The sequence below is a fragment of the Falco cherrug genome, chromosome 5 (assembly GCF_023634085.1).
Source record: "Falco cherrug isolate bFalChe1 chromosome 5, bFalChe1.pri, whole genome shotgun sequence".
Classification (NCBI taxonomy): domain Eukaryota; kingdom Metazoa; phylum Chordata; class Aves; order Falconiformes; family Falconidae; genus Falco; species Falco cherrug.
The window spans coordinates 3,372,210-3,399,161 of NC_073701.1; the positions used below are offsets into that span (position 1 = coordinate 3,372,210).

The window sequence follows — 26,952 nt, forward strand, 5'->3', positions numbered from 1 at the left end:
TACTCTGCCTTTTCTTAGGAAGCCTAAAAGGAATTTTTTTTGAGGAGGAGGGTTAAGAAGATAAACATGCTTTTAAAATTCCTGTTTATACTATAGAGGCCTGAAAACTTAGCCTTTAGAAATGGTAGGAGAGCAGTACAAGTTATCTGTAATTTTTCAGGAAGTGAATTTAACTAATCAAAAAAACGTTCAAAGTATTGAAAATGGCTTTTATCCTGAACAGGGATGAAAATTCTATTTACAGGTGTGAAATCCCCTCATCTCTTAGAACTGGAAAGCTTTGAGAGCAGCGGTCATCAAAGCTTTGAGAGCAGTGCCATCCTGGCAGGGCTGGCAGCCGGGTGGCCGGTGCTCTGAGGGGAGCCAGACAGAAAACCGGTGGGGAAAGGACACATTTTGCTGTCAACCATCCCACCCCCCCTTCCCCCCCCCCCACCCCCTGCCCTTGAAAGCTGAGCAAGATGTACAGAATCCTGCAGACACCCTCTGCTCTACCACCTGAGCAGAGCCAGTGTTTTCAGACATGCACAGAAAAATCTTCTGTCAGCTCTGAAGGTAACCCTTGGCGCTTAGAGTGGGTGAAATTTAAATCCTAAATTAAGGATTAGCGATGGGAAGGTAGGAGTTATGTGATTGTTCGTTTTGTACAACTTGTTGGTTAAATCTGTTATCCAAGAAGCAACTGTCTGAATAAGTTGCAGGGTTTATTTCCGCTGCTGCTGCTGTTTTTTTAAAAGATTGCTTTCTGGGTAGGTATTTTAGTTTGTCTTGTACAGCTTATATTTTAAATAATAGAGATACCAAGTTCCTTTCATAATACCTGACGATAGTTTCTCTGTTGCACAAATTAATTAAGCAGCAATCAGCTTGCTCTTTTATTCCTTTACCTGACTCTTTAGAGTGCATTTGTGTAATTTGCACTCTTCTATAACAACGAAAACGATCATGGATACCAGAATACATAACCAAATATTTTTTTATCAAGCAGTAAGGTAGAGTGCTAACATTATACAACATTACATTGTAGATCATTTGTTTCCTGATGGTGACGGTGCAGTCTCATGAGATGAGGTGATAACATTATGCTAATCTCTATGGCGAGAGATTTGTCACGGGGCGAGAGCAGCGTGGCTACAGGGTTCCTATAGGAAGATGAACCTGAGCTCAGCAGAGGAGCGACTCCTCTGCCTCCTGCCCTCTCCCTCCCCTCTGCAGAACAAAAGGATACCCAGCAACTGGGTGCAAGCGGAAAACAATGGGATTCCTTGAACGTGCTTTGCAGTTTTTATATATAGGTGGAGGGCAGTGGCTTAGTGCTGACTGAACAGAGTGCACACCGTATTGTCTGGCTTATTCCCTGAAGGGATTTCCGAAATCCTTTCAAAATCTGCCCACCCTTACAAAGAGATGTGCAATTGTGTGTTCTTTCTCATACAACTACTAATTTGCATGTATAAGTAACATTGTGCGGATTCTGGGAGTGAGAAACACAAATCTGTAGAAGTAAACTGGGGGTGGTGTTGCAGTTCAGATGCTTTCAGGTTAGGTTTAAACCACATTTATCTTCCATGTGGAAGTGCTGGGGTGGGGAACCACCACCAAAACTCACACAGTGCAGGGGAGGGGAACCTGTCCGGCTCCCCTCAGCAGGAACTGGCTGATCTTTTAAGCTCGTCAGAGGGCTGCTGTTCATGTCTTGTAAAATGCCGTCTGCGCTGCTGGTCTGACCCTTAACCAGCCATGTGCAGTGAGCTGCTGTTCCTGAATGTGTTCGGCAGTGCCATTTTTAACAGTTTAATTGGAGTGAACTCTTTTCCCCGTTGAAGTATCGCTAAGTTGGAGAAAGGTGCTTGAATTTTGTGAAAAACTGTACAAGGTAATTTAATTTTTGACACTGGGATTGGAGCATGAACTGAATTGCCAGCAAGAGACTACTGAAGTTGGAGCAAGGGCCACAAAGATGAGTAAGGGACTGGAGCACCTCTCATGTGAGAAGAGGTTGCAAGAGCTGGGACTATTCAGAGAAGGCTCAGGTCTCATCAGTGTGTATAAATACCTGGCAGGAGGGAATGAAGAAGAAACAGCTAGGCTCTTCTCAGTGTGCCCACTGATGGGAAAAGAGGCAGCAGCACCAGGTAAAACACATGAAACTTCATTTGAATGCAAGAAAACTCTTTGGCTTTTTTACTGTGAGGGTGGTCAAAGATTGGAGCGGGATGCCGGAAGAAGTTGTGAAGACTGCTTCTGTGGAGATGCTGAAACCTAGCTGGACATGGTCTTGAGCAACCTGCTCCAGCTGACCCTGCTTGAGCAGAGGCATTGGACCAGAAGCTCCCAGGAGAAGGGAGGTCCCTTCCAACTTAAACAGTTCTGCAAAAGTTTTGTTGTTTTGTTCCCTGCGCTAGATTAACTTACTAGTTACACAGATCAGCTTCAGTTGTCTCCATATCTGATAGGTTATACTGCAGCCTTCGTTGCCACATGAATATGAAGTGTTCCTAAACCATTTGCCTTTTTTCCTCTCTTCTTTCTAGGTTCTGGGAACGCCTACAAGGGAGCAAATTAGAGAAATGAATCCAAACTATACCGAATTCAAATTCCCTCAGATTAAGGCACATCCATGGACTAAGGTGAGTCTGTATGAACTGAATAATAAAGACATGGGCTGAAAGTAAAAATTCACAGAGTTCAGTTTGTTCGGTGGCTTGGTGGCTTTCAGTCTAAACTGGGTGCCTTTAAGCTGGGGACCTGGTAACTCTTGGTGTAGATAAGAAGAAGGTATGGAAGCAGTGCACTATAATATCTGGGGGTCTGGGGGGCTTTGAGGTTGCCTACAGGTTTGTTGTTTTTTTTGTTGTGTGTGTGTGTATTTGGTTTTTTTAACAATGGGGGGTGTACGTATGTGTTTGTATCAGGTTGCTATACGTCTAAATCCTGTCATACTATAAACTGAGATGCCCAAGTCACCTACAAATGGGAAATGTTCTGGTGATAACATGTGATGCTTTTTTTGTGATGCTGTTACGTAATATGATGAGGGCTGACAGTCACTTTCTTAACTGGTTCTCTGATAGATCTTGTTATGTTTGTACTCCTATAGGCGTGCTGTTGAGGGGGGTTGTTTTTTCTTGGGGTTACTTCTTAAGACTTCTTGTTATCTGTCTTTCACAAGGAGATACTATTGCAGTGCATGCAGACAGTATTATAATGTCCGTGGTCAAAGAGGAAACCACTAGCATTGAAACAAATACATTGCCATGCAATTAAGGTGTCTTCCACATATCGAGGAATGATGAATATTTGACTTGGGGCACGGTAACAATTAATCTTTTAATGAGCCTCTTGGATGTGGAATAAGTTAAATATTTGAGTTTTAAGAAATTGAAACTTGGGTAGTTAAGATTTTCATTTTGCTGCTTGAGAAATGTCTGATAGTCACAGTATATTCTCACCATGTCTTGATGGTTCAGGTGTCCTTCTACTAAGGAAGGAGCGGGTATGGGTGGAAGGCTTGCGTTTCTAGCTGAGCACATGTCCAGGTCAGACTCTTCTGGACAAAATGCTTTGTGGCAGTAGAAAGTCTGGATAAACTAACTAGAGCTAATTGATAGCATGCCACGTACCTGACAGGTGCATGCCAGGCCAGGTACTGCAAGTCACTATTTTTGTGATGCTCTCCAGTGAGTTACGTACCACTTCAATTCTCCTTTTCCCCAGTAATCCCTGGTTTGCATCTGTGTATCAGAGTTTCTTTCTGCATGTTGGTTAAGTGATTTGTAATTATATGAGAGGTCAGTAAATCCAATGAGGCTTTTTAATACCTTATGTTAACAGGGGGAAAAATTATGGCAATTAAGTCCCTGAGAGCGGTCTCTTAGTTTTGAATTGCATTATGGTACACATCACAAGAATAAGTCCAAAAGCCTTATAGCACTGAATATTAGGGTCACACCTGAATTCCTGCAGTGAAGGTGTTTGGATTGGGGGGGGTTAAATTAATACGCAGCGTAGTAGGAATGCCAGTAGGAGAGGTGTACCATAGGACACAGAGTTAAGCATCTAAGCTAGCTATGCAACTTACCTTGTGCCTGAATAGTCTTAAGAGTGTGCACTTGGTAGCCTGTTAGACCACAACAGAGATCTTTTGTCAAATGGAAGCTTCAAGAAAAAACTGAGACTTCCTTCTATTTATATGAATGGGTTTTCACTCGTTCTAAAGGATCACAAGCGAAACTAAGTCAGTTACAGAGAATTGAGAGGAGCTTGCCAGAAAATCGAATCTGCATTCTCCATTAGAGCACAATTAGTTTTGGAGAGCTGTGCTTGCAACGTAGCTTCTCATTCTCAAGCCATTCTGCACACAACTCTTCCTGACATCAGCTGGGTGTAGAACAGCATTTAAACCAGTTTATTACAAGTGGGTTACGTGATGCCTCACTTATGAGATCTGTACTTTTATTATACAAATGCTGTACTAGCAAAAGGGATTATCCAGCATGGCATTGATAATGATGCTCATCCTCTCAGTGTATTGTGTCTAAAGATCCTTTCACCATTTTGGACATGTCGAGCAGAGAAAGATTTAAGTAGTAGCAGCATTATGTAGAATTGATCTTCCTTGCCCAGCTGATTGATACAATACCTGATGGCACATCAGTGGGCATGTGCATCCTCTTGGAGCTTCTGTGTCTTAGAGTTGAAAAGCATGGGAGAAAAAGCACCCCTGAATTCTGGCTGTTTAATGAGCAGAAAAGGAATGACTGAAGAAGTGGAAGCGGAAATGGTTTTTTGCTACAACTGTGTCTGTAACCAGAGGGTTAACAGTTGCCAGCGGGACTTGAACTTTGAAGTTTCAGCCTCAAAAGTACAAACCTTTGCCATCTAAGCTAAAGAATTATGAAGGTTTCAGTAGCTAGAAGGTTGTTATTTTTGTGGACTAGCTGTATCCAGAGGGCTCAGCAGACAGAAGCTAAGGGGTTTTTGTGTGGCAGAACTTCCAGGCAGCTTGTTTTCAGCATGTTTGAGAGAAAATTGCTGAGAACGTGGTTACCCCCTGTCAGAAGGGCATTCTCCTTGTTGCTTTGTGTTGTTCAATACGACAAAGGTATTTTTCAAAGTTGAGGGGTTTGTAGGCCCTACTTGGAGTTATTCATGCAGTGGAGACACCCAGTGAAGGTGCATGTTTAGCTGCTGTCTAGATGTTTAACCTCTTCTATGCAGTCTGGAACTGGTTGTATCCAGGCCAATAATCTATACAAAATAAGGTCCGTGATTCACTCTTGTTTTCAGGGAGCTTTCTTGGTCTGCAGAAGTGTGTGTAGATGACAGTTAAGAATTTTCTTTGGAAGCTGCAGTACCTATAGGTTGCATCTGAAGTTCCATGGTGCGGACTTCTGTTGAATGCACCTGGTTCTGGTCTGCTCTCTAGGTATTTTGGGCAGGCATAGATACATTATTTTCCTACTCAGTATTGCTGTGGTGGTGTGATCTGCTATGTTTACTGTAACCTACTAGGTGAAAAAGAATAGTTGGTTGGTGCTGTAGGTTCTGAAATAGGGTCTGGGTATTTTAAAGAACTGGAGAAATTGTTTGAGACTGAACAAGGATGAGTCCGTGGAGTATTGTTTCCCACATTCATTCAATTTCAGGCTTAAATTGGAATTTTGGGCACAAGTTTTATGGAAATGGGAAGTCTGCCTTCATAGATGTATAATTTTGGGTAGAAATGGATTGGTATCATCCGAATACAGTATTGATATTCAATGTGATGTAGTAATATGAAGAAAGCAATCTCAAACTAACAAGGGTGCCTCTTCATAGATTAGGTGAAAAGTCAAGTTAACACTAAAAATATTTTTCTTTGCTGCAACAGTAGTGCAAGTTCACAGTGCAAACTGTTCTCAGACTGGTTTTTCAATCTGGTGACGACTTGAGGTAGAAGTACTTTTGAAACTCAAGAGCTGGAGTCTCTTGTTGTAAAACATAGAGACCTCCCTCTCCTCTCCGGATAGTTCTGTGCTGCCCAAGCATGTGTGTGTTTTTATACCAGTTACGTGCATGATGCAGAAGATGGGAGTTCAGTATGTCCCTGGCTAGCAAAAGAAAAGAGAATATGAACATTCTAGGAATCTTTCACAGTTCTTCCAACACAGGACTTCTCTCTTCTTCTCCTCTGGCACCCCACACCCACAACTCCAGCCCCAAAAAGAGGAATCTGGGATATTTTGGTTCTTTGGCAGGGGTCCTCTTCAAAATACCAGCATGTTTAATTTAGTAACATCGTCTTTTCATCCAGACCTCCATTTGTTTTCGCTTAGTGTAGAACGTTTTGTATTCATGGAGGTGCATTCTGCTGTTTATCTGCCTTGGTCTGTGAGTAAGTAGCACTGAGTTTTGTAAGAGAAGCAAGGTTTTGCAGGGGTGGGAACATCTTTGAGTGATGGAGTTGGAAAAAAAATAGGTAGGCTTTTAGACACGCAATCACATTTTCAGGTTTATCTTGGGTTGGAAAACCTGACCATTTTTTTCCAGCTGTTTCAGCTCATCAAATAAGTTACTACCCTTTCTGGTGGCTTTGCTGCTGCTGGTTTTACTAGGTCAGAACTTTCCTTCTGGGTCTTTAAGCTACCACAGCTCCTTGAGCCACCTTTCTTCTTGGCAGTGCAGTCTGATCTCTGCTACTAATCTTTATACTTGTTTCTCTTCTTCTGACTAAGCTTTATCTATACTTTATAACTGTGTGACTGGAAACCCAAGAAGAAAATCCAAGATCAGGTGCCAGGTTATACATCACAGGGCTGTTAAAGTTCAGCTTTGGCAATTGGCTTTCTCTGAAGCTTTTGGCCCTTTTGGAGGAGGGGGCAGGGACAGTGGGGTGGCTGATGAAAGGTCTGAGTGCATCCTTCATGAGCTTGTGTTAGGTAGGTGCTGCTTACCATGGGCTCGTTACAGCTGGCCTTTATCCTAGCATTACTCAAGTGCTACCTTCAGATCTCACAACCTTTGGGTTACGAAAAACAAAGACAGTGCTGTGATTATTTGCAGAAATACGGAAGATGTCAGTGTGTGAAGGCCCACCTCTCCCCTTACATCCAGCTAGTAAAGGATCTCATTTGAGTAAGATCGTAGTGTATGCAATATAATTATGTAGTTTAGGCCTCTTATGCATGGGGGAGATGTCTCGTTAGTATTTCGCGCACCCACCCCCCCCCCCCCACCCCCCCCGAAGTACTTCCACGTGTTTGCCAGTAATGACAGTGTAATGAACTGAGTTATCTACTGAGCTACAAGCACACCTGTGGTTCTTGATGGCAGAACAACACAACAGGTTATATCAGCAAAGGCTGTTTTCTTTAGTCAGATCAGAACCTCTGCCTTGTCTCCATTGTGTAGAGACAGAGCAGTTTCCACTGCAGGCAGCTCTTTAAAATTGTCAGCACATCTCTTTAGTGTGGTGTGGTTGCCTTTGTTTCTGCTGCTCTCAAGATACTTGCAAGATTGTTCACACATGCAAGCACTTTTAACATAGTTGGTGAAACAAGTTTGAATGTACTCAAAAGAATGGTTTCATTCACTCCCAGTTCTATAGCTAGGTGGTGTGTGAATCATAATTTCCAAGTCCGTGTTGGGATGAAAAAAGACAGGAGTCATATGTTTAACAGTGGGAGAGAAAGAGGGAGACGCTGTCATGTCTACATTGATTTTGAGCATCTCTGCCCTTCTGCAGTGCTCTCTTGTGGGTGAATACATGAGGACTTCTCTCTGCAGTACTTGCCATTAACAATAAAGTTGCAGCAGATTAGGGCAGGCCCCCTCTCGACTTCATAAACGCTTTCTTTTTTCTTTTTTTCCTTTTTTGTTATTTATACTCTTCAGCACGCTCTTCTGTCTGTGTTTTCAAGGCAAACTATTGTAGCAGAGGAAAACAGTGTCAAAGATGAAACTTCAGGCTCAAGCTCATCCATTCTGGCACTTTTCCAAAGCAGCTGGCCACTCCTGGCTGCAGCTGAAGTTGTGCAGATCCACAGTTGGTTGTATTATAGAGCAGCTTTGAATATAGACTTTAGGATCCGTGTTTCTACCTGTATTATGAAATAATTACTGCTAATATTATAAAATACTTCACAAATATTTTAGTCTGAGTATTGTCTGTGTGTTTATTCTTTGTATATGTTTACCATACGAGTCACTTTACCTTGAATGTTGAGTTTTTCTGTGCTGGTAGCAGGCAGTCCTGTTGTCTTCCCCACGCTCTGTGACTGGGACGTGAAGAGTCTGGTCTCTCTCATTAGCATGTTTTTTCACCCTGCAGAATCAGTTTCATGTCTTCATCCTGGCCTACTCCTGCTCTCCTGGTTCTTGTCTGGTTTTTAAGCAGATTGTTTTGCTTGTAATGCTTCCAAAGTGACTGCTCATACTGTAGATTCAAGGAAGAATACCAAACAGTAAAATGGATAAATAGACAGCTCGTTTTGTCACTTCTAATTATAACTGATGGAAAAAGAAAGCAAAAATTCTCTTGTCAGAAATCTTGTAAGTGGACTTGCATTTGAATTAAAGCTGAAAATGCAAAGTCTTCTGAGACTGGGGTCTGATCTTTTGTAGAGCTACAAAGGTACAGTAGAGATGAGATGTTTCTTTGGGTGCGGTTTTGTAATCTGCACAAGTTCTCACATTCATAGGTTCTCCACCTCCAACCTGCATATTCCTGACACCTCCCTTCTGCATTATTGTTTGTACGGTAGCAAAACCTCTTGAAGAACACCAGTGTCCAGGATTTGGATCACCTTTCTTACCTAGCTGACCATTCGGCCCTGACCACGAGTGTTGGGACAGGGGAACAGGGCAGACCTGCATGGCCAGGAGAAGGGCAGAACTGTCTTTTCCAGCATGAACTGGAGGTGATTTGTCCCGTTGTGAAACCATGCCCTGACCTCTTTCTGAAGAGTACAGTTCTGGTTTTCACTTGGTGTGTAATGACTTTTCAAGCAATGAGTGAAAACGGCTCTGCTGGAGACTAACTTAAACGAAAAAAACACAGGGTATTTTGCCAAGTTCATGTTTCCCAGCTTCTTTTGTAGGAGCAGTGATTTTTTGACAGTGTAAATATCATATCTTCATCTAAAGCGTGAGAAAATAAGCCAGGTTTGTTGGGTGGTAAATTACCCTGCCTCTGCCCAATTTGTATGCAGTAAAGAAAGTACTGCTTAACAATAAATGAGTGAGCACTGATGTAACATTAAGACATGATTTACATCAGTGCAACTATGGAAATCAAATGCTGAGTTTAACATGTCTTCTGCAATACACCATCTGTTTAGCCATCCTATTGCCACACATCTGTCTAGGCTGCTCGTAGCGGCTGTCCCATTGAGGCTGAGAGCACTTCCAGAGGTAGATTTTGGGGGTTTCTCTCTGAGAAGAAGGGGAGCTGTTTTGTTCTGCTTAGCTTTGTTGCTTTCCTTTAGAGCTTGGCAGAAGCAGAGCACATGCACTGGTTAATAAATGCTAGCTCGTTCTGTCTCTGCCGGGTCCTCAGTGGAAGGAGCCCAGTAACAAGTGTGTGGTCTCAACAAGAAGTAGCTTTGGAGACAGGTTCCTGGTCCCGTTCCCAGTTCTGTGTTGGCTCATTTGTAAGCCACTTAACCCTTCTGTCTTGATTTCATTTCCCCCTATCTGTGTAAGTGCCATCTGACAGGGATTCTTGTCTAATAAGGCATTTATTGTTTCTGAGCCGCTTTTTAGAAAAGACACAGCAGGATTTAATCAGAGAAGGAAGTTGGGAGGCTTATATATATACTTTGCAATACCTCCCAACACCAGCCTCTCTTGTGTACTTTTTTAACCTTCATTTGTATCGCATGAGTTTTATGCACTTCAAAATAGCCAAGTGGTGTATTTCAGAAATCCCGCTCTGAAATTCTCAGGCCCTCGGTCCCAAGGGCAGAGCTTCAGACACAGCTTTGGGTTTCCTTGTGTCAGGTAGAGCTCAGTGCATACGTTGCTGTCTTGCCTATGTCTCTTCCCTCTCCTTTTGTGTTTGGGAATGTGTCATGTTTATCATAAACCTTCTTCCGTTAAACTTGCGTGACCGAAATACAGCTTCACGTCGTGGAGTCGTGGTAATCGTCTTGTGTGATTGCATTTTTAAAAAGTTGATTTGAGGGTCCTGTCCGACATCTGATGAGTTTACTTGTAAAGAGTACAAGCTTTTGGTTGAAGGGAGGAGCTCCCTCTCTTACCTAATGTTCATGTGCCATCAAAAATGTGCTTACAAACTGAAAGGAGATGTGCACAGACTGTCAGCCTGAATCAGTGGTGTGGGTGGTTCTTGGCAAAGCATATGAGTCTCTGAAAGCTGGTGAGGAAATTTTTAACCGTGGTGTCACAAACTTGATGCGTTAGCAACAGATGTCATTTTCATAAGCCTCTGCTCTCTTAGGGAGCACAGCATGCCAGCAGTATTCACAATCTGCATGCGAAACGCACAGTGGTTGATGGCATGAAATCATGTCTCATAATACACGCTGGCTAGAAGAGCACCTTGGTGTCACATTGTGAAGCTTTGGCTTTGGGGCTTAATTAGACCAAGACGACGGAGCTCCGTGTTGTGCATGGAAAGTCTGTTTGAAGAATGTCAATGAACTGAAAGTCAGAGCAACCATTCTGTTAAAACAATACTTAGTTCTTGCCCCATGTGGTTTTATTTGAGAGCTGAATGCTGATGTGTGTGAAGTGAAATAGGAGAATCCTGCGCTTTCCATCCCTTTTCTTTCGTCTTTCCACACGTGCAAAAAAATAAAGTAAAATTCAGAAGGGGCATGAACTCCGCTACACTGGTAGGAACAACTTCAAATTTGTAAAAGAAAACGTGACCACGCTGCTAGTGCACAAAGGCTTCATCTGAGCTGAAGTCGCTTGGGGATGAGAGCTGCCTAGTGCACCAGGGGGTTTTAAGCCTGGCGATTGTTTTTGAAACGTTGAAGAAAGTGGTAGTTCCAGAAAAATGAAAGGGGAGTAACATTAAAAAGTTTGCATTGATAGCAGCGTAACTTAGGAAGGAGAGAGGAGTGTGCCTGGCCTGGCTGCCTGGCTGTTACGGGCTGTCAGTATTCCAGCATCACCAGCATGCCTGAACAAAGAACTTGCACTGGTCCCTCAGCTTTTTGGTGAGGTATAGATTGAAGGGGATGGGAAGGGGGGGTGGGGGGGTGGGGTGGGGGTGGGGTGGGACAAAACCTGAAGAAAAGTACCAAAAGCTGTGGCTTTGGATGAGTCGGCATTTCCATTTGACATGATCATTCAGAGATTTTTGTAATTCATCCAAAAAGGAAAAAAAAAAAAAGCCCAACCAACCCAAACCAGCAACCTGGGTCTCAGCCTGAAATTCATTTGCTTTGCAGAAACAAGAGGTTTTGAGTTATGCAAGTGCAAATTTTCCTTAAAGATTATTGTATGTAAAGCCTTTTTTTTGCATTTGTTTATCTCCAAAACAGGTTCATTTTTTAAAATGAAAACTTGAGCCTTCGGTCCCTCCTGTGGACAAATAGCCTTACACAAGGTCTTGTTTCATTTTAGAAAAATGAATTGCTGCGCCGGTGGGGTAGTATTTGATTGCTTTAAAAGTTCCTGTCAGTGTTTTATTTTTGTTTTTTGTTTGTGGACTTGCTGTGCCTTTTGCCCGGCCATATTTAGTCTGCATACTAAATGTTAGTCTGCCCAAACACTTTACTTTGTGCACTTAGCTTTTTTCCTTTTTTTTTCTTTCTCCTTTTTTCTTTGTTTTTTCTTTTTTTTTCTTTTGCTTTCACCCAATGTATTTTAGACCAAGACAGACTTTGCTCCGATGGGCCGGATTTTAGTCCGTGCACTAAATTTTAGTCCGCAGACTAAAAAATAATCCGCGGATTATTTACTAAATCAATTCCCTCACTGAGAACTACAGAGACCTTCAACTCCTGCCGAGTCCTACGCGCGAGGGGCTTCATGGCTCGCCAGTCCCGCTGTCTGTCCGTCCTCCCACCCCTTCCCACCACGGAGTGCCGGCCCGGCATCGCCTTGGCATCGGCACCCCGTGGCATGGAAGTGCTGGCGTTACCCACGGCCGGGGGCGGCAGCCGCTCCTGTAGTTCTCGGTGGGCGAATTGGACAGCTTTCCCGGTGGAACTGTGTTGAATGGGAAGAGCTAAAAGACCACAGGGGGGTTTGCTTTTATTTCTTAGGGCGTTATTCAAAAGGGAGGCGGGAGGGGACAAATTGAGGGGAAAAAAAAATAATTCTTAAGTAACGGGTGCGACGGGTATGAGGGGGAATAAACCCGCAATAGAGAGAAATTCAGTCCATACCCGCACTCCTGAGGTGGTACGTCCAGTTCCTGAAGGATCCTAAAGAGATAACGCCAGCAAACAAAATCCAGTGGTGGGGGAAGTCAATCCAAAATGGAGAATAATCCGCGGCGGCCTGAGGCACTCGTAGCTCACACAAATTAAAAGCATCCAAATTCAAAGTACAGATCTCGACTTTTACTTTCTCTTCAGCACAAATTATAAATTGCTAGGGGTTTGGTTTTTTGGAAAAAAAAGAAAAAGAAAAAAAAAACCCAAACAACCAAACAAAATCCCCCAAAAGTTTACATTGTGCCTGTGGGACAGATTTACAAGTGGGATGCACCTTTGGGGACAAACTGATCTGGCCCCGTTGTCTGTGGATGTTTCTATCCAGGACCGAGGACTGAAAGATCTTTATGATGGGAATTTCAATTACCCTTTTAGTTCGAGTTAGAGTTTTGATTTCGATTTTTTTTATTTTTTTTAGTAAATGCACTGGCATTGGAACATAAATTTAATACAGAAATGTTTCTATACTATGCCTCACCATTGCACAATCGATTTTTTTGGCATACACTGTGGTGAAGTTGGACTTGCTGCTATGGAGACTGATGTTTAAAGTTTCTAATTGTATAAACATTTTCTATGTCCCCCACACCATGGTTTTCTTATAATATTGGCTATATTTTTCCTTGCTGGACTATTCTCTTTTGGATTGACTCCCCCTGTTTGGATTATTTCACTGCATTATCATCTTTAGGACTCGTCAGGAACAGGACATTTCACCTCAGGAGTACGGGTATGTACTTAAACATTTTTTCAAATTACTAGGCCTAGCCTTGCGAAAAAAAAAAATGCTAGAAGTGGAATATTTTGAGTTCAGACCACATCCTTGAGGCAGCAGCCAGGCAAATCAGTGTAACAGAAGGTAATGGAGATGGGCACAGACCTGTAACTCACTTCATGTGTTAGTCATCACTTGTTGCAGGGAGAGGCCGTGTGAGGTCTTCTGATTTTTTTGATTTTTTTTCCCCCTCCCCTTCCTGGTTTGATGCAGTTAGGGCAGACCTTGGGAACCGCCTGCCCCCGGTGACCGATTCTGGATGGAAGGCAGGCTGAGCAGTTTGCACCAGGGCTTAGGACACAGATGTTAGGGTCACACTGGCTTGAAGATGAGGAGTTTCAGAGTGGACAAGTGACTACTCCTTTTACAGAAGGAGATCTGCTCAAGACAAGGGCTTGTCGTCTTTGCCTTAAGGAAAAAAAAGTCTTTTCTTTTTCATATCTGTATAGTAGCCGATACGTGAGCTGTCCTGAGGGAAAACCACAGCTAAGAGTGAAGTACTTTAATTCCAGCTGTGGTAAATCAAGCCTGTTAAAACATCAGCGTGAAGGTGCATGAGGGAGGCTTCAGTAGTTTTACTTCATGTTAAATACCAAGCAGCTTCATTTCTGTGGATTTACCTCAAGACATACTCATTTATGCTACTTAGCATGGGGTAAAAAAAAAAATTTAAAGACACTTTTTTCTTTTTTCTTCCTTTTTTTTCCTCCCCCCCCCCCCCCCCCCCCCCCCCCCAGTTGGAGACAGTCTTATATTTTGTTCAGGCCGTGCCGTGGGAGCGACACTTGCATCCCCTGTGGTCAGCGAGCCAAGCGCTGCCGGCAGCAGGCACACAGCCCCTTCGCATGACCGTGCGTTCACGGCACGACGGTCAGCACAAGTTCTCTGCCAGCAGCGTTAAGCTTAAAGCCTTTCTTTTGTCATCATAGGGCTCGTACGAAAACATTTTCTGTTTTGCAATAACCTAGTAGTAGAAAAAAAATCCTCCTCTGTCGGTACCTGGCTCTTTGACTCCCCGAGTGAGGATTCCCTGCCATGCAAGTTAGGGCAGCACGCACCGCAGCAAAACTAGGTGCTGCCGAGCCAGCTGGGCACCAAGGGGCAGCATTTAGTCCCCAGAGAACTTAGCGTTTGTGTGTGATCCTCATTCAAGAGAGCATATATGTCTTTGGTTTAAAACTTACTTAAGGAGTGCCTGTGCAAGTTCCTCATCTGTGATTAATTAACATGTCATGCACTGGGTTTGGGGGGGGTGTGTGTGTTATTTTTTTCTGCTCCTTCGTGCTGTGTGGCTTGGGTTCACCTGCACTGGTGCAAAAGCATTTTGGATGAGCTCAGTTTTTACCACAAATGCTGGCATCAGAACTTCACACTTGCACCCCCCCACTCCCTTTTCCCCAGCCTGCCTGTCACCCACAGCGCAGGGAGAGCAGAGTGCCTGAGGAGGCCACCCGGGTCACGTACATGATTAACTCATATTTTGCTTTTGACGTAAAGAGAAAGGAGGATGGGGGTGTGATTAGTGGTGGGTAGAACAGTTCTTAGAGGTTTAAAACAAAGCTGCAGTGAAGAACTTCTTGTAATCACTCAAGGTAAAAAAAATCAGTTAGAGTGAAATAGTTGGTTCTCTTGACACAGTTTTCAGCTGTCCTTACAAATACCAAATGTGCAGGAATTATCCCAATAAACTTATGAGAATGACTTGCCAGAATAAGGTCACGGAAGGAGTAACTTGCGAATTAGAGTTAGGCATTTCCTGCACCCCACCCGCGCTTTCCTTGTTGTTCTCCAAAGTTGAACAGCAGCCTCCATAGCAACAATCTGACCTGCCTGCCTGCAAAAGTCCGTGTTAGTGAGACTTGGTTCACTAGGCAAAGAAAAACCAACCCAAACCCATAGTGGGGCCTTATTCAGTTTTTACATCCAGTGAATCCTGCTCATTTGAACCTTCCTCCCCACCTTCACTCCACCCCATGTGCATGGCTGGTAGCACCTGTGTGTTTATCATGATTTTTGAATGAGTATCCCCTTCATTCTTAAAGTTGTTTTTCTGAGTGCGCTCTCATGAAGTCTCTTGCTGGCATTGCACCTTCACTGTCGTGCAAGGCGTTGCAATTAACCCTTTCTCAACCCCAGGAACTGGATTTTCCCATACTTACTTGGAGGACTTTGATTAGCACAAACCACAAGTTTGTTCCAGCTTGTTGGGCAACGAGAGGTTTAATTGCTCTGACTTGCTTCTGGTTGGCAAAGGAAAGAAACATACCCAGACAACCTGTTTCTCCTTGCTTGTTGTTTTGGTTTTATTTTTAGGTCTTCCGGCCCCGCACTCCACCAGAAGCAATTGCGCTATGTAGCCGTCTGTTGGAGTACACCCCCACTGCCCGCCTGACTCCCCTGGAGGCCTGTGCGCACTCTTTCTTCGATGAACTACGGGACCCAAATGTCAAGTTACCAAATGGGCGAGAGAAACCTGCACTCTTCAATTTCACCACTCAAGGTAGCCTGTGAGCATTGAAAGATCCCTTCTTTCGGGAGAAGCACTGGGATAAATGTTGGTTGTAATGCAGATGTCGCTCCCTAAGAAGTTAAAATCTGCGAGCAGGACTAAGGGTATTAAGCAGTTGTATATCCAGCCGTCTGTTTCAAAAAAGAGAGGAAAGGAACTTGGAGAAATGAGTTTTAGAGTTTTCAGATGCCTGGTGCCTTTGATTCAAATTTTGTGCAGGGTGGTTACTATTGGATTGCATCAAGAAGGTTTGCTTTTGCAGCTCAGTGTCTGCAGCCGAGCTGATGGTTTTGTGTGAAATAGCAGTCAGCGGATATCAGTGGAGATTAGGTTATCATTTGGATATTAGTGGAGATTAGGTGATCATTTGGATATTAGTGGAGATTAGGTGATCATTTGGAGATGATCCTGCTCCTTCATACGTGAAACTTCATACCATAGCAAGGAGTAATGTGTATTAGGTTTGGCAGGACAGGTTGTAGTGTTGCTGCGTCCATTTTGGGTCTGGATGTGAGATAAATACAGAGGCTTCAGTGTCCAGATTTTATCTGCTGTACAGTTCATCTGGCATTACATTGGCTCGGTCATTTAGAAACTGTAAAAATGATGGACAACTAACTTTATTTGAAGCCAGACTGATATCAAATTTTAAAACCATGTATGTGGGTTTTTTCCACAGAAGTCAGAAATGTAAAACTGATATCCCCCCTAGAACAGTTTTGCCTGCCAAGACAGAGAATGTGAGAACTATGGCATACAAATATGCTATTAATTAATTTTGGAGCACTTTTTAAAGTTATTAGCTGCCAACTCTCACCCTTGGAGCAAGAATAGATCTGTGTGCCTTTTCTGTTTGAAAGTCTGAAACACCTTTTGGCTCAGTTAGCATCGATGTAATTTTTCAGACGCTTCAGTGTATGCAATGCCTGTCTGCCAAAATGTGAAACAGAGCCCTCTCCTTCAACATGTGGAGCCCTTTCATTTAAGAAAAAAAAAAGAAAAAAAAAAAAAAAAAAAAAAAAAAAGGGTAAGGGGGAGAGGGCCAAAAAGCTTTATGTCTGTACAAAGTGATATTTTAAGCTGCCTGGAAATAAACTTCTGACTCGCTTTGAATAGCTGCATTGCAGAAGGTAAATATATTAAATATACTAAAATATTTCCAAAGCATGAATAGCTTAAACTGTTCAAGAAAATAGTTTGTGCTTCCAGGTCACTGTCCTCTGTGCTGATTCATCTATTGTTATGAAATTAGTACTTACGTTACAAGTCCTATTTACAGGTTACAATACTCCTGAATTGCCTTTTCTTCCCACTCTAAGGCCATCTTCAGCAGCTAAGATAATTTTGATCCCAGTATCTTGATACAGCTTCACCCCTGTTTTTGAAAGTATTTCTTATTGTTTCTTAATGATGTTAAGGTTGGGCTTATCTACTACATGAAAACAAGGATTTTAAAAAGGGTTGGAAAGCTCTATAGCAAGTCTTTTTTAAAAATCCTTAGGGGGAAAAAATAACTATGTATTGGGAATGTGTCCCTGGTGTGGCAGTGTGGAAACTGCTGGGTAAGCTACCCAAATGCTCAAGCAAATTTAAAGCTCCTCTTTTGCCATGCTGAGGAGCTGATGTGCTCTCCCCTTGCACAGTGACTCATGGGAATGGCAAGAGAAATCAGTTCCAGTGGAGCAATTTCCTTAAAATTCAAAAAATCAGGTTTCTCTCATTGGCAGGTGCCAGTTTCACCATCTGAAAAGGGAAGGCAGGACAGAGGCTGGTCGCTAACGCATTTCCAAATAAGCTATGTTGCAGATGACCAGCCAAATTAAAAAAAAAAAATAACCAGAGTTTTTTTAAATAAATTAATCTATTGCTTACCATGGTGATTTTAAGACCTTTGTGATTAATAAATGTGCAGCAGTGAGTTTTGTATAGCAGCAGTCCTGATTGCAACCTCAACATACACCAGAAGCTTTTGCTCCTCCTGTGACCGCTGTGTGGTCCTCACGCTCTGGCCAGACTGTGCAAGGTCCTGTCAGATGGGCTCGTCCAGAGCAGAACTCCCACCTGGGAAATAATCAGGTCACTGGGAATCAGATGATGACTCATGTTACATCATCTGTGGTAATTTAAAAAGTAATGAAAGACATCTTTTTGTTTTGAATGAGATTTGTTTTCAGCAGACAATATTAGGTTTTAGAAGTGTTTCATTTGGCTATATCCAGTTGCCTGAAACCCATAAAGTAGGAGGTTGCTGCAGAAGGCTTGAAGGCAAAACTGTTAGAAATAACAATGTAAATCTGACCATTAGTGCATTGGATTGATTTTCAGGAAGAACCTAAGCGTCATACTGAATCTGCTGATCTGGGCACTGATGCTGCTCAGATTAGGAAAAAAAAGCAGTGAGAGTACATGGAAGATAAAGATCGTGGTCTTTGGCTGCCAGCAGTAGTTGTGGGGCCTGTAGGTGCCTACTGGATTGTAGAGATGAGGTCTGTTGAAGAGGTTTGTCTGGTCATTCTTAATGCCTTGCCTGTAGGTTTCTCTTAGTTTTTAAAGAGATGTTATATGCTAACTGGGGTTTGAAAAAATTATTATGGCCAAGGAGGTATCCACTAGCCGTAGAGCTGCAGTTCAGTGGCTGTCAGATCTGCAAGACCCGCAATTTTTCTTTCAGAAGTGGAATTTTCAAACAATCTGTGAAATGACGAGTGTTTCCTGAGCTTCTTGTAACATGTTGGTGATTGTGCTGAGTCACAAACGTTACTGTCACTCCGTGTTGGCCATTAAAGACGGCAAAATTCTTCTGTGATTCAGCGCTTAGCAATGGTTATCATGCTTCTGGTGACAAATTGCTTTTTTTGCTAAAGTGTGGGTGGTTTTGTTTCACTTTTTTAAATGACCCTGGCTTGTGACCTTTAAAAAAAAGACTTGTGTATATATATATATATATATATATACACACACACACACGCACATATAAACCCTTCATTTCTAACCAGACTGTTTCAATGTGACCAGAAATTCCGAGTGCCATCTAGCTTTTTTAGGCAGAGTACTCCTGCTCAGGGCATGTGGAGGGGGGAAGAAAGAAAAATTATGAAACTTGTGCTGCTTCCAGCACTCCTCTAGGTTGAGGAGAAACTGCTGGAATAACTTGGGTTAAGTGAGGTAAGTTTCCATGACAAAGCAGACATGATACAAGACTAATTTTTCCAGGGGATTCTGGTAGTGTTGATATATCAAATGTTGTGATAGTGAAAAAGGGCACTGCACTCTTTCCCAGCATCAAGCATTTTCTTGTGTTTGGGGAATGAAAATGATCTGGTGTTCTAGGAAACCTGGAAATTTTCATTCTTGCTCCTTATTGGAGATGTCAGCTGGCTGCACATGGCATGACTGGATCAGGAGGAAGCCAGAGATGTTTTCCCAGCTAATGTGAATGGGTGTTGGATCTCATAAATGAATTGAAATGGCTGCTCTGTTCACATCATGGTATTGAAAACTTTGTCTGGATTGCCTTGATCACAGTACCTTCTTGCTTGTAATTAACGCAACCTTGAATTGCAAGTTTGATTTAGATTATAGTTCAATAGCTTGTCCAAATGCTGTGTTGGAAATCCCTGAGAGCAGAGGTTCTCAGTGCTTTGTAGACTGCAGATACCACAAGGTCAGGCTTTTTCCTTGGTATTGGCATGTCCCATCCTTGCAGATGGGATAGCTGCAAAAATACAGTAGAGCAAAAACTCAACAAGTTCTCAGGCAAAGCTGCTATTAAACTCCAGCCAAAAAGAGTTCAATGTACTTAAGTTATTTGTCATCTGAATTGACCTGCTCCTCTAAGCGAAGCGGCAAATCTGAATTTAAGAAATTTTGTACCAAGAAAGATAATGCGGGGTTCGAGAAGAACGGAATAAGATCAGTCGTGTAGTCTCTATGCAGGTTCTTTAGGGTAGCTTCAGAGAAATGATTGCACTTGCCTTAAAAACAACAAAACCCAGTATACTTGCCAGAACTGGTGCTGCAAAAGGAGGTGTTCTGATGGCATTAGGTGAACTTACGAGAGGAATGAGAATGGGGTCAAAGTGCCGTTGCAAGGGTGGTGTTCTCCCGGATCAGCTGGTTCTTTGGCCACAGCAGTGTGGGCAGGCTGGAGCTGCATCCTCAGGGCCCTGCTCGGTGCCGGGAGGCAGCAGATGTCATTTGGTTTCCTTGATATTTTAGCCCCGCTTTTGTTGGGGTCGCAGCCCCATACTGCTCCCAGTGATGAGCAGAAAATAACACGGGGATGATAAAAACTTTCAAAAAAGCAAGGTAAACGGCAGATTTCCAGTAATAACAGATTTGAGCAGGAGCTCTAGAAAAAATACTGAAGTAGCAACATTTTCAAGCACAGAGCAGCTAATACCCAAAACAGTATTTTAAAGTACGGGTTTATCACCAGTATTCAGCTTTGACACTTGAGGATTCATGTTTCTTCAGTTTATTTTTCCACTTAAAATGGAAATCTATGAACTTTGGATAATATTATGAATATATGAATTCTGAATTATTCCTACATGAATTTGAGGATTAGTATTTGTACAAGTGCTGTGAGTATTGAGGCTTTCTAGAAGGACTGGCTAGGTCCGCTTAGACCCGAATGGAGTGTTACAGGATAGATTGGGGGGGCTGCAGGTAACGTAGCAACTTAGGTTTATTCTAGACTGGAGTTTGTGTTCATAAGTGCTGAAACGCGGTCTCAAATGGTGTCATGAGAGGCTTGTAAGCAGGTGAGAGTCTGCCGCATCTTGCACTCCCAGCAATAAAGAAACTTAATGTAACTTAATGGAGAAAAAAAATCAAGTAGACTACTGATCCCTTCTAGCCTTAGAGTTAAAGCTTGTGTTAAAGAAAAGCAATAGGCTCTTAGAAATGAGCCCAGATCATTTAAGATTGGGTACAAAACGCCCTTGCTGAACCTATGGCGTGCTTTGGATGGGTTTCTGTACAGCCCTTGCTATCTGGAGGTCTTACGTAAAAAGCTGTCTATTCTCATTTCTTCCCCAGATGACCTCCTGAAGCTCCCAAAGTCATCACTCTCCTTCCGTGAGGTGACTGTTCGCATCCTTTTCACTGAATGTTGCTTCCTCAAAAGACAGCCAGCCGCTCCTGTTTCTGAAACAAACAGGACCTGTCTTGTCTCAGCTCAGTCCCACCTTCTGTGAGGCAGTAGATTCTCTTGAAAGGGTGCCAGGAGATTGTCATTCGTTGGCAACGTGTTGCCCTTAATCCTCCCACAGTTGTGGCTGCAAGATGCCTATTTCTCATTCTGATACACATTGAAGCTATATTAGATCTGGAGCCTAAAAGACACGACTATTTTTTCCTCCATTAATGTCTTCGGAAAGAATGGTTGCATCATTGTGTTGTCCATTTAAATTGCCCAGCAGACCAATTCCCTTTGCCTTTCCCTGTGCGTTTAAAGGAGATGTCACCTCTTCTTGGCCTCGCTCAAGGAGAGTGCTGTGAGAGATTGGTCTTGGGTTCCTGGGTCCATGGGAAAGTGATGCTTGAGTGAGCCAAAGAACCAGATCCCTAAAACTCATGGAGCAACTGTTGGAGCTGCTTGCTTGCTGAAGCAGTGCCTGAAGCAGCACCGCTGTGATCAGCTTTCTCCTTGAGACTGATTGCAAGTGGGTATGTGAAGGGGATCCTTCCAGTGCTCCGAAGGAAACGGTTACCAGGCTGTGATAAGGAACAGGCTTGGCTGGTTCTTTGCTAACTCCCAAGCTGCTCTCTTTCTCTAGGAAATAATAATTCTGACAGTCTTGCTTTGGAGGCTGCCTTGCCGAATATCACTGTGGTTTCCTCTTGCTGGTTGGCAAAGAAGAAAATGTAAAGCAACCTTTAGCTGTAAGGGCATGTGTGTCACCCAAGGTTGCTGTTATGGGGGGGAAACCCAAGGAGCTGAACCTGCATGTGGGGCTCTTCATGGATGATGAGCTAACTCTGTTTGTTCTACCTCCCCTCCAGAACTGTCAAGTAACCCATCTCTGGCTTCGATCCTCATCCCTGCTCATGCCCGGAACCAAGCAGCTGCTTCAACCCCTACAAACGCTACAGCGGCCTCAGGTGAGAACATGCAACTGCCTCCCTCCCCACCCTTGCTCCCCCTGCCCAGGCACCTTCCCTCAGCTAAAGCCCACGATGCTGCCTCGGCCCTTGGGGTAAGTGGGGGAGGAAGGGTTCGTTCCAGCATCACCTGAAACTCGGTCTTGGCAGGTGGTCATTTGGGTGCCAGCTGTGGTCACCAGTGCAAATCCTAACCCAGAGGGCACTTGAACTCTGCATTTGACTGTTTAGTTTGTTGGGGCTTCTCACTCAGAGTTCCACCATTAAAAAAAAAAAATAAATCATTATTGCACCTAGTTTTTAGCAAGCCTTGTGGTTTGGTTTGCACCAAATTTCTGCGCTGTCAGCCAGTCTGAAATTGATGCTGACTTGGAGCATGAGTTTGTGATGCCTAGGAAGAGAGGAAGCGGCTGGCTTAGTGCATGTGGCCTCTGTGGAGCGTGGATGGAAAGGATTTTTTCCTCCAAGGCTTTAGCACTTAAAAGTTTCGTTAGGGCGTTCAGTCAGCGTGCTCACTGCCTCATCTCAGTAGTTGTAGTTGCTTCTTACTGAGTTTGCTTGTGTTGTCTTTGGGCACAAAGCAGATGCTTTTGGGTTTTGGCCAGCACAGAGTGAATTTCTTTTTTGCCGTTCCCGCTCGCTCTCGAGTTTCTATCAGAAACCTTTTAAAAGCTTACTGTTGGCCTGCAACCCCTCCACGTTGCATTCTGTTTCCAATGAAAGCTTAAAAGCCTGGTCATATCAGTTGGGAGACTCCCAAAGAAAACCCGAGGTGCTGCAGGATGTGGCAGAGGTGACCGAGTACGTGGTACTCTGCCCTGAGTCAGCCCTGAGTCAGCGCGCCAGCTGGCTGTCTCAGGGCTTGGGCGACCGAAGGCAAACCACAAAATGGGTGTGCTTCTATACATCTGCCTGCAAGTCAGCCCCACGTGACAAGGGCTGTGATCCCCTTTTGAGGTGCAGGACGCTTACTCCACGTAGGAGAGCTGTTAAGGGGAAGCCCAAATTAAAAAGGTATTCTTGAAACGTGCAGGAAAGCATATCCAGGTTGACGTGCTGGACAGTTACCTGCTATCTGATGCGCTTGGTCCAGCCAGCGCTGTGTGGAAAGCGTTTTCATACTTCAGGACAGATAAGATGCACCCAAGGTTGAAAGATGAGGCTTCTCTCTGAAAATACAGTAGCAGTAGATAAAAGATAGAATCTGTACAATTTATCTGCTGTGAACTTAAGAGGAAGCAAAATTGCTATTTTCAGTTTTAGTATGTTTGTTTCATACACTTGGCAGTATTTTGCAAATAGTCATGTTTTCTGTTTCCCTTTTATGTGCATCTGTTGCTCAACAATGAGTGAAGGGGAAAAAAAAGGAGATTAAGTAGTAAAAGTGATCGAAAAACTACAAAATGCAAACATGCTAAATTATTTTAAGCCCTGCTGAAAAACATTGTTTCACTTAATGTTGTTTTCAAGCCTTTTAAGGAGTTCTCTTTGCCAAGATACATCTTGAGAAATTAACGGGGTTAAGAAATCTGTTGTCACCCAGCACTTCCCAAGAGTTCATGGAGGGGGAAATGCATTAGGCTGAGTCCTAAATGTGGAGTATTAAAAAAAAAAACCTAAAAAAACCCAAAAAACAAGCAAAAAAAAAAAAAAAGACAAAAAAACCCCAACCCCACCTTCTTGATATCAACATTTTTAAACCTTCTGTTCGCAGGCACTGCACTGAGTTGGGATAGGACCTCTTATTCATAGTTCAGAAACCAAAAAAATGGCCTTGCAGCTTGGAAACAAATGGAGAAATTAAGTTCATTATTTGGCAACTTGCAGCTTTAGGTTTCTGCAGCACAGCTGGCTGGTAGTTTCTTACTCATGTGAGGCGCTCACAGCAGGCCCTGGGTATCTCGTCAGAGCTGTGATTTTTAGGATTAGGCGCTGCATGAGGTTGTTAATCTGTTGTGCTTTGCATGCTGATGTTACGCTTAGCCAGAAATGTTTGTAGAAGGGGTCCCTTCTGCTGAAGTAGCATGGGAACAGCACTCCCACCTAACCCAGGGCATCCCGACAGGCAGGAGGCTTTTCTACAAAACGTTTGCTTGTGTGACTAAGCAGTACAGGTTCAGAAACTGCTTTTGTGAGTGGTGGTGGTGGTGCAAGGAAACGGAGCTCTCAAGGCAATTCAAAGGGCAAAGCGAGTTAGGTGTAGCTGTAATTCACATCGTTAGTGTGTAACTTGTGGCTCCTTCTAGCAAGCAGAACTGACACGGAGGTTCAGTCGCCCGCTGTGAGGTCCGGCGTAGCTGCCTGCTCCGTAAGCTTGAGGCACAGGCGTGTGTACATCGAAAATGGTGTGCTCGTTCCTTGCTGTAGCTAATCCAGGTGGGTGGTGGTTACCTGCTTGCAGAGTCGCTCCATTTTCCTAGCTGTCACGTTGGTACGCAGCCATGTCAGGTTGTTTGATAAGGTGTAAAGCGCTGCTCTTTATCGTGCACCAAGGCAAGGTCATAGTTAGAGAATAACTAGAAAAATTAGTTCTGCCTGAAGTCTAGGGAAGTTGTGTTTGTCAGGAGACTTGTGCTGACCAATATGACCCACATCTGCATTTTTAAAAGTTACTCAAAACAAGTAATTTTTGTTAACTGATAGATTGACCATGGTGATTTCAACAGCCCAATGCAACAGTAATCCTGGGATCACGATCTTAAATGGAGGGGAATTATTGTAGGTAACTTGAGTGTTCAAAAAAGTATTTGTCGTAAATTTCATCTTCTCTTGAGATGTAAAGCTGGGCTCACTGTACTAGTGGAACCTGGCTTTGCAGTGGGAGTGTGTACCAGTGTTAGTAAATTCACCTAAACGTTTATGAGAAATTTCCTGTGATGTTAGTGGCATGTCTAAAGCAAAGTAGAGGAAAAGGAAGACGTGAGTTACTGGCCTATGCTTGAAAAGTGCTAGCTTTCTGTGAATTATACTGGCCATTGATTGAAAATGCCGGTACAGTCTTATCTGGGTAGATCCTGACGTGATATAGCTGGAGGAGGGGGAGGGTGGTTTCATAGCAGCTACAGCATCTGAGCGGGGAGCACGCACACCAAGCTGAATGCGTACCTGCTTGTTGTGACGGCATGTTTCTCTTCCCGGATCAGCCAGCAGCAGCAGCTACCTCTGTTAGTCAGCATTAAGATGGGAAGAGCATAATGGCCATCTGCAGGGGAGTTGTGCCAGCAGGGATGCTGGGGTCGTCGTCTTAGGCATCCCGCTGCGTTGATCCCATGTAATCCCAAATGCGATGGTGTGCCTGAACTTACAGCAACAAAACAGATTAGAGCTGGTGTTACCTACCAGTGTGTGGCGGTTGAAAAAGACAACAGTGCTCCATAAAAAAAGATTTAGTGCATTTATGGTATTCCCACTGAAGGAATTTTGGAAAACTTTAATTCCTTAACCAGAAGAGGGGCAAGCAATTTGCTTAGGCGTCTGCAAGCTCAGCACAGGGATGTGTCCACGACAGGGAAGTAAAACTTGTGTGTTTCAGGCTCTGAGCCCTGGATTTCTACATCCGTAGGCAAGCACGACAGGGAAACTGGGCTTTTCTCCTCCTTCCGCTTGGCCCCTCAGCTGTCCTGTGAGGACTCCCAGGCTGGTGGTAGTTTTGTGTCTGTATCCTTGCAGATGAGCAGCACGGTCCGTCAGCATTACAAATCCAGCCAGCTAATGCTGTCATTAGCGCTAATGGGCTTTCTCAGACTGAGCTGGCGCCTCTGTCTCTCCGAACTGTAGCCTCATCTTTCCTTTCCGGGAGGTTTCTAAGGAGTGTCACGCACCCTCCAAGAAAGCGGAGGCATTCCTCAGAGGGGAAAGCTGAACCGGAGGAGGTGCTCTACACTGATGAGAGATACTTTTTCCCTCTGGAAGGACTCTTGGAAGTGGCTGATGCTTAAACCCTAATGGGGTTTCTTTGCCCGCCCAGGCAGAGGTGTCAGGTGGGTGATGTAGGACAAAGAGGCCGCCCTGACCTCAAGCCGCAGCCTGCGAAGTCATCTCTGCTGCACCAGAAAGCTGCATGTCAGCTCCTGGCTCCCCGCTCCAGCAGGGCTTCCAGGGACCCAGGCCGCCGCCTCACAAAGCACCACTTCCAGCAGCGTTGCCCAAGGCCTCGCTTTTCTTTCCAGGTGCCCAAATACTCATTTCTCGCAGTGAGGAGGAGTAAATGAATGTCCGGAGACCCTCACGCTCCACTTGTGCTCTTTTCCTCACGCTCCAGCAAAGAGACACTGGAACAAGCCCCCGTTTGTTCCCCAAACATCTTGTCGATGCAGAGTCAAAGAACTATCTGGAATGTCAATATAACTGCATTATCTTGCAGGTTTGGAGCCAGTACAGCCTTGGGCAGGCTCTGCTCTCTGTCCCAGCCTGGGTGGACTCCTGTACGTTGTTGCGAAAGGCCCCATGCAGATGTCTTGGGCTGTGTCACCTGGTTTATTTCCTTTTTAACATGTGGTGCATATTACTTCTCAGGAACTCCCCCATTAGAGTGATGATAGAAAAGGAACATATGTTACATGAAGTAGCTCCATCCCCTCCTTTTTTTTTTTTTTTTTTTTCCCCTTTATCTTTGCTCAGTAGCAATGTAATGATAACGATTTCAGCCTCTGCTGTCTTCAGGAACAGGAGATCAAAAGGCACGTTTCATTTCAGCAAATGAATACAAGCACGCTGTGTACACACACAGGGAGATCCTCTGCCAGCAGCACGAGCTCCAGCTGGACCGCTCGCATCAGCCGCGGCAGATGTTGCGTTAACTGGAGTTTATCCATACCTGAAAATTAATCTAGACCAGGCGCAGTGAGAGTTTAGAGTGTGGAAACTATTAGCGCTCTGGCTGGGTCACTTTTGATTTCCGTGGTCATTGTTGGTCTGCATGCATATGGGATTTGGGAATTGCTCCTTCAGGGAAATTCTCCACGTAGGAGGGCCTCTCCTGTGCGCAAGGCTAGCTTTCCATCTAACGCCGCTACTGTCGCCATGCTGCCTTGGTGCCTTGACTGCATGAGCTTCTTTTTGTCATAGTGGTCATTCCTTCGTTGGGGGGGGTGCAAATAGTTTGAGGTGAGGGGAAAGGAAATGGGAAACTCCCAGAGCAGTTATCTGGCATCCTCTGCCCACAG

The 26,952-nt window shown here is 43.9% G+C and overlaps 1 protein-coding gene and 1 long non-coding RNA gene across 5 annotated transcripts in view; both read left to right on the top strand.

Moving 5' to 3' along the window:
- Window positions 1-26,952, top strand: part of GSK3B (glycogen synthase kinase 3 beta) — a 157,022-nt gene that overhangs the window by 123,285 nt on the left and 6,785 nt on the right. For 2 of the 4 annotated variants that reach the window (XM_055712463.1, XM_055712461.1), the window contains exons 8-11: window positions 2,535-2,630; window positions 13,087-13,125; window positions 15,484-15,670; window positions 21,689-21,787. In XM_055712463.1, the coding sequence (XP_055568438.1) occupies window positions 2,535-2,630; window positions 13,087-13,125; window positions 15,484-15,670; window positions 21,689-21,787 (421 nt within the window). The remainder of the gene's footprint in view (window positions 1-2,534; window positions 2,631-13,086; window positions 13,126-15,483; window positions 15,671-21,688; window positions 21,788-26,952) is intronic. The other 2 variants (XM_055712465.1, XM_055712464.1) reach the window with 1 other exon arrangement.
- LOC129736235 (uncharacterized) lies at window positions 15,678-17,515 on the top strand. The gene is made up of 2 exons (XR_008732541.1): window positions 15,678-16,009; window positions 16,068-17,515. It is a non-coding gene; the product is annotated as an uncharacterized LOC129736235 (long non-coding RNA).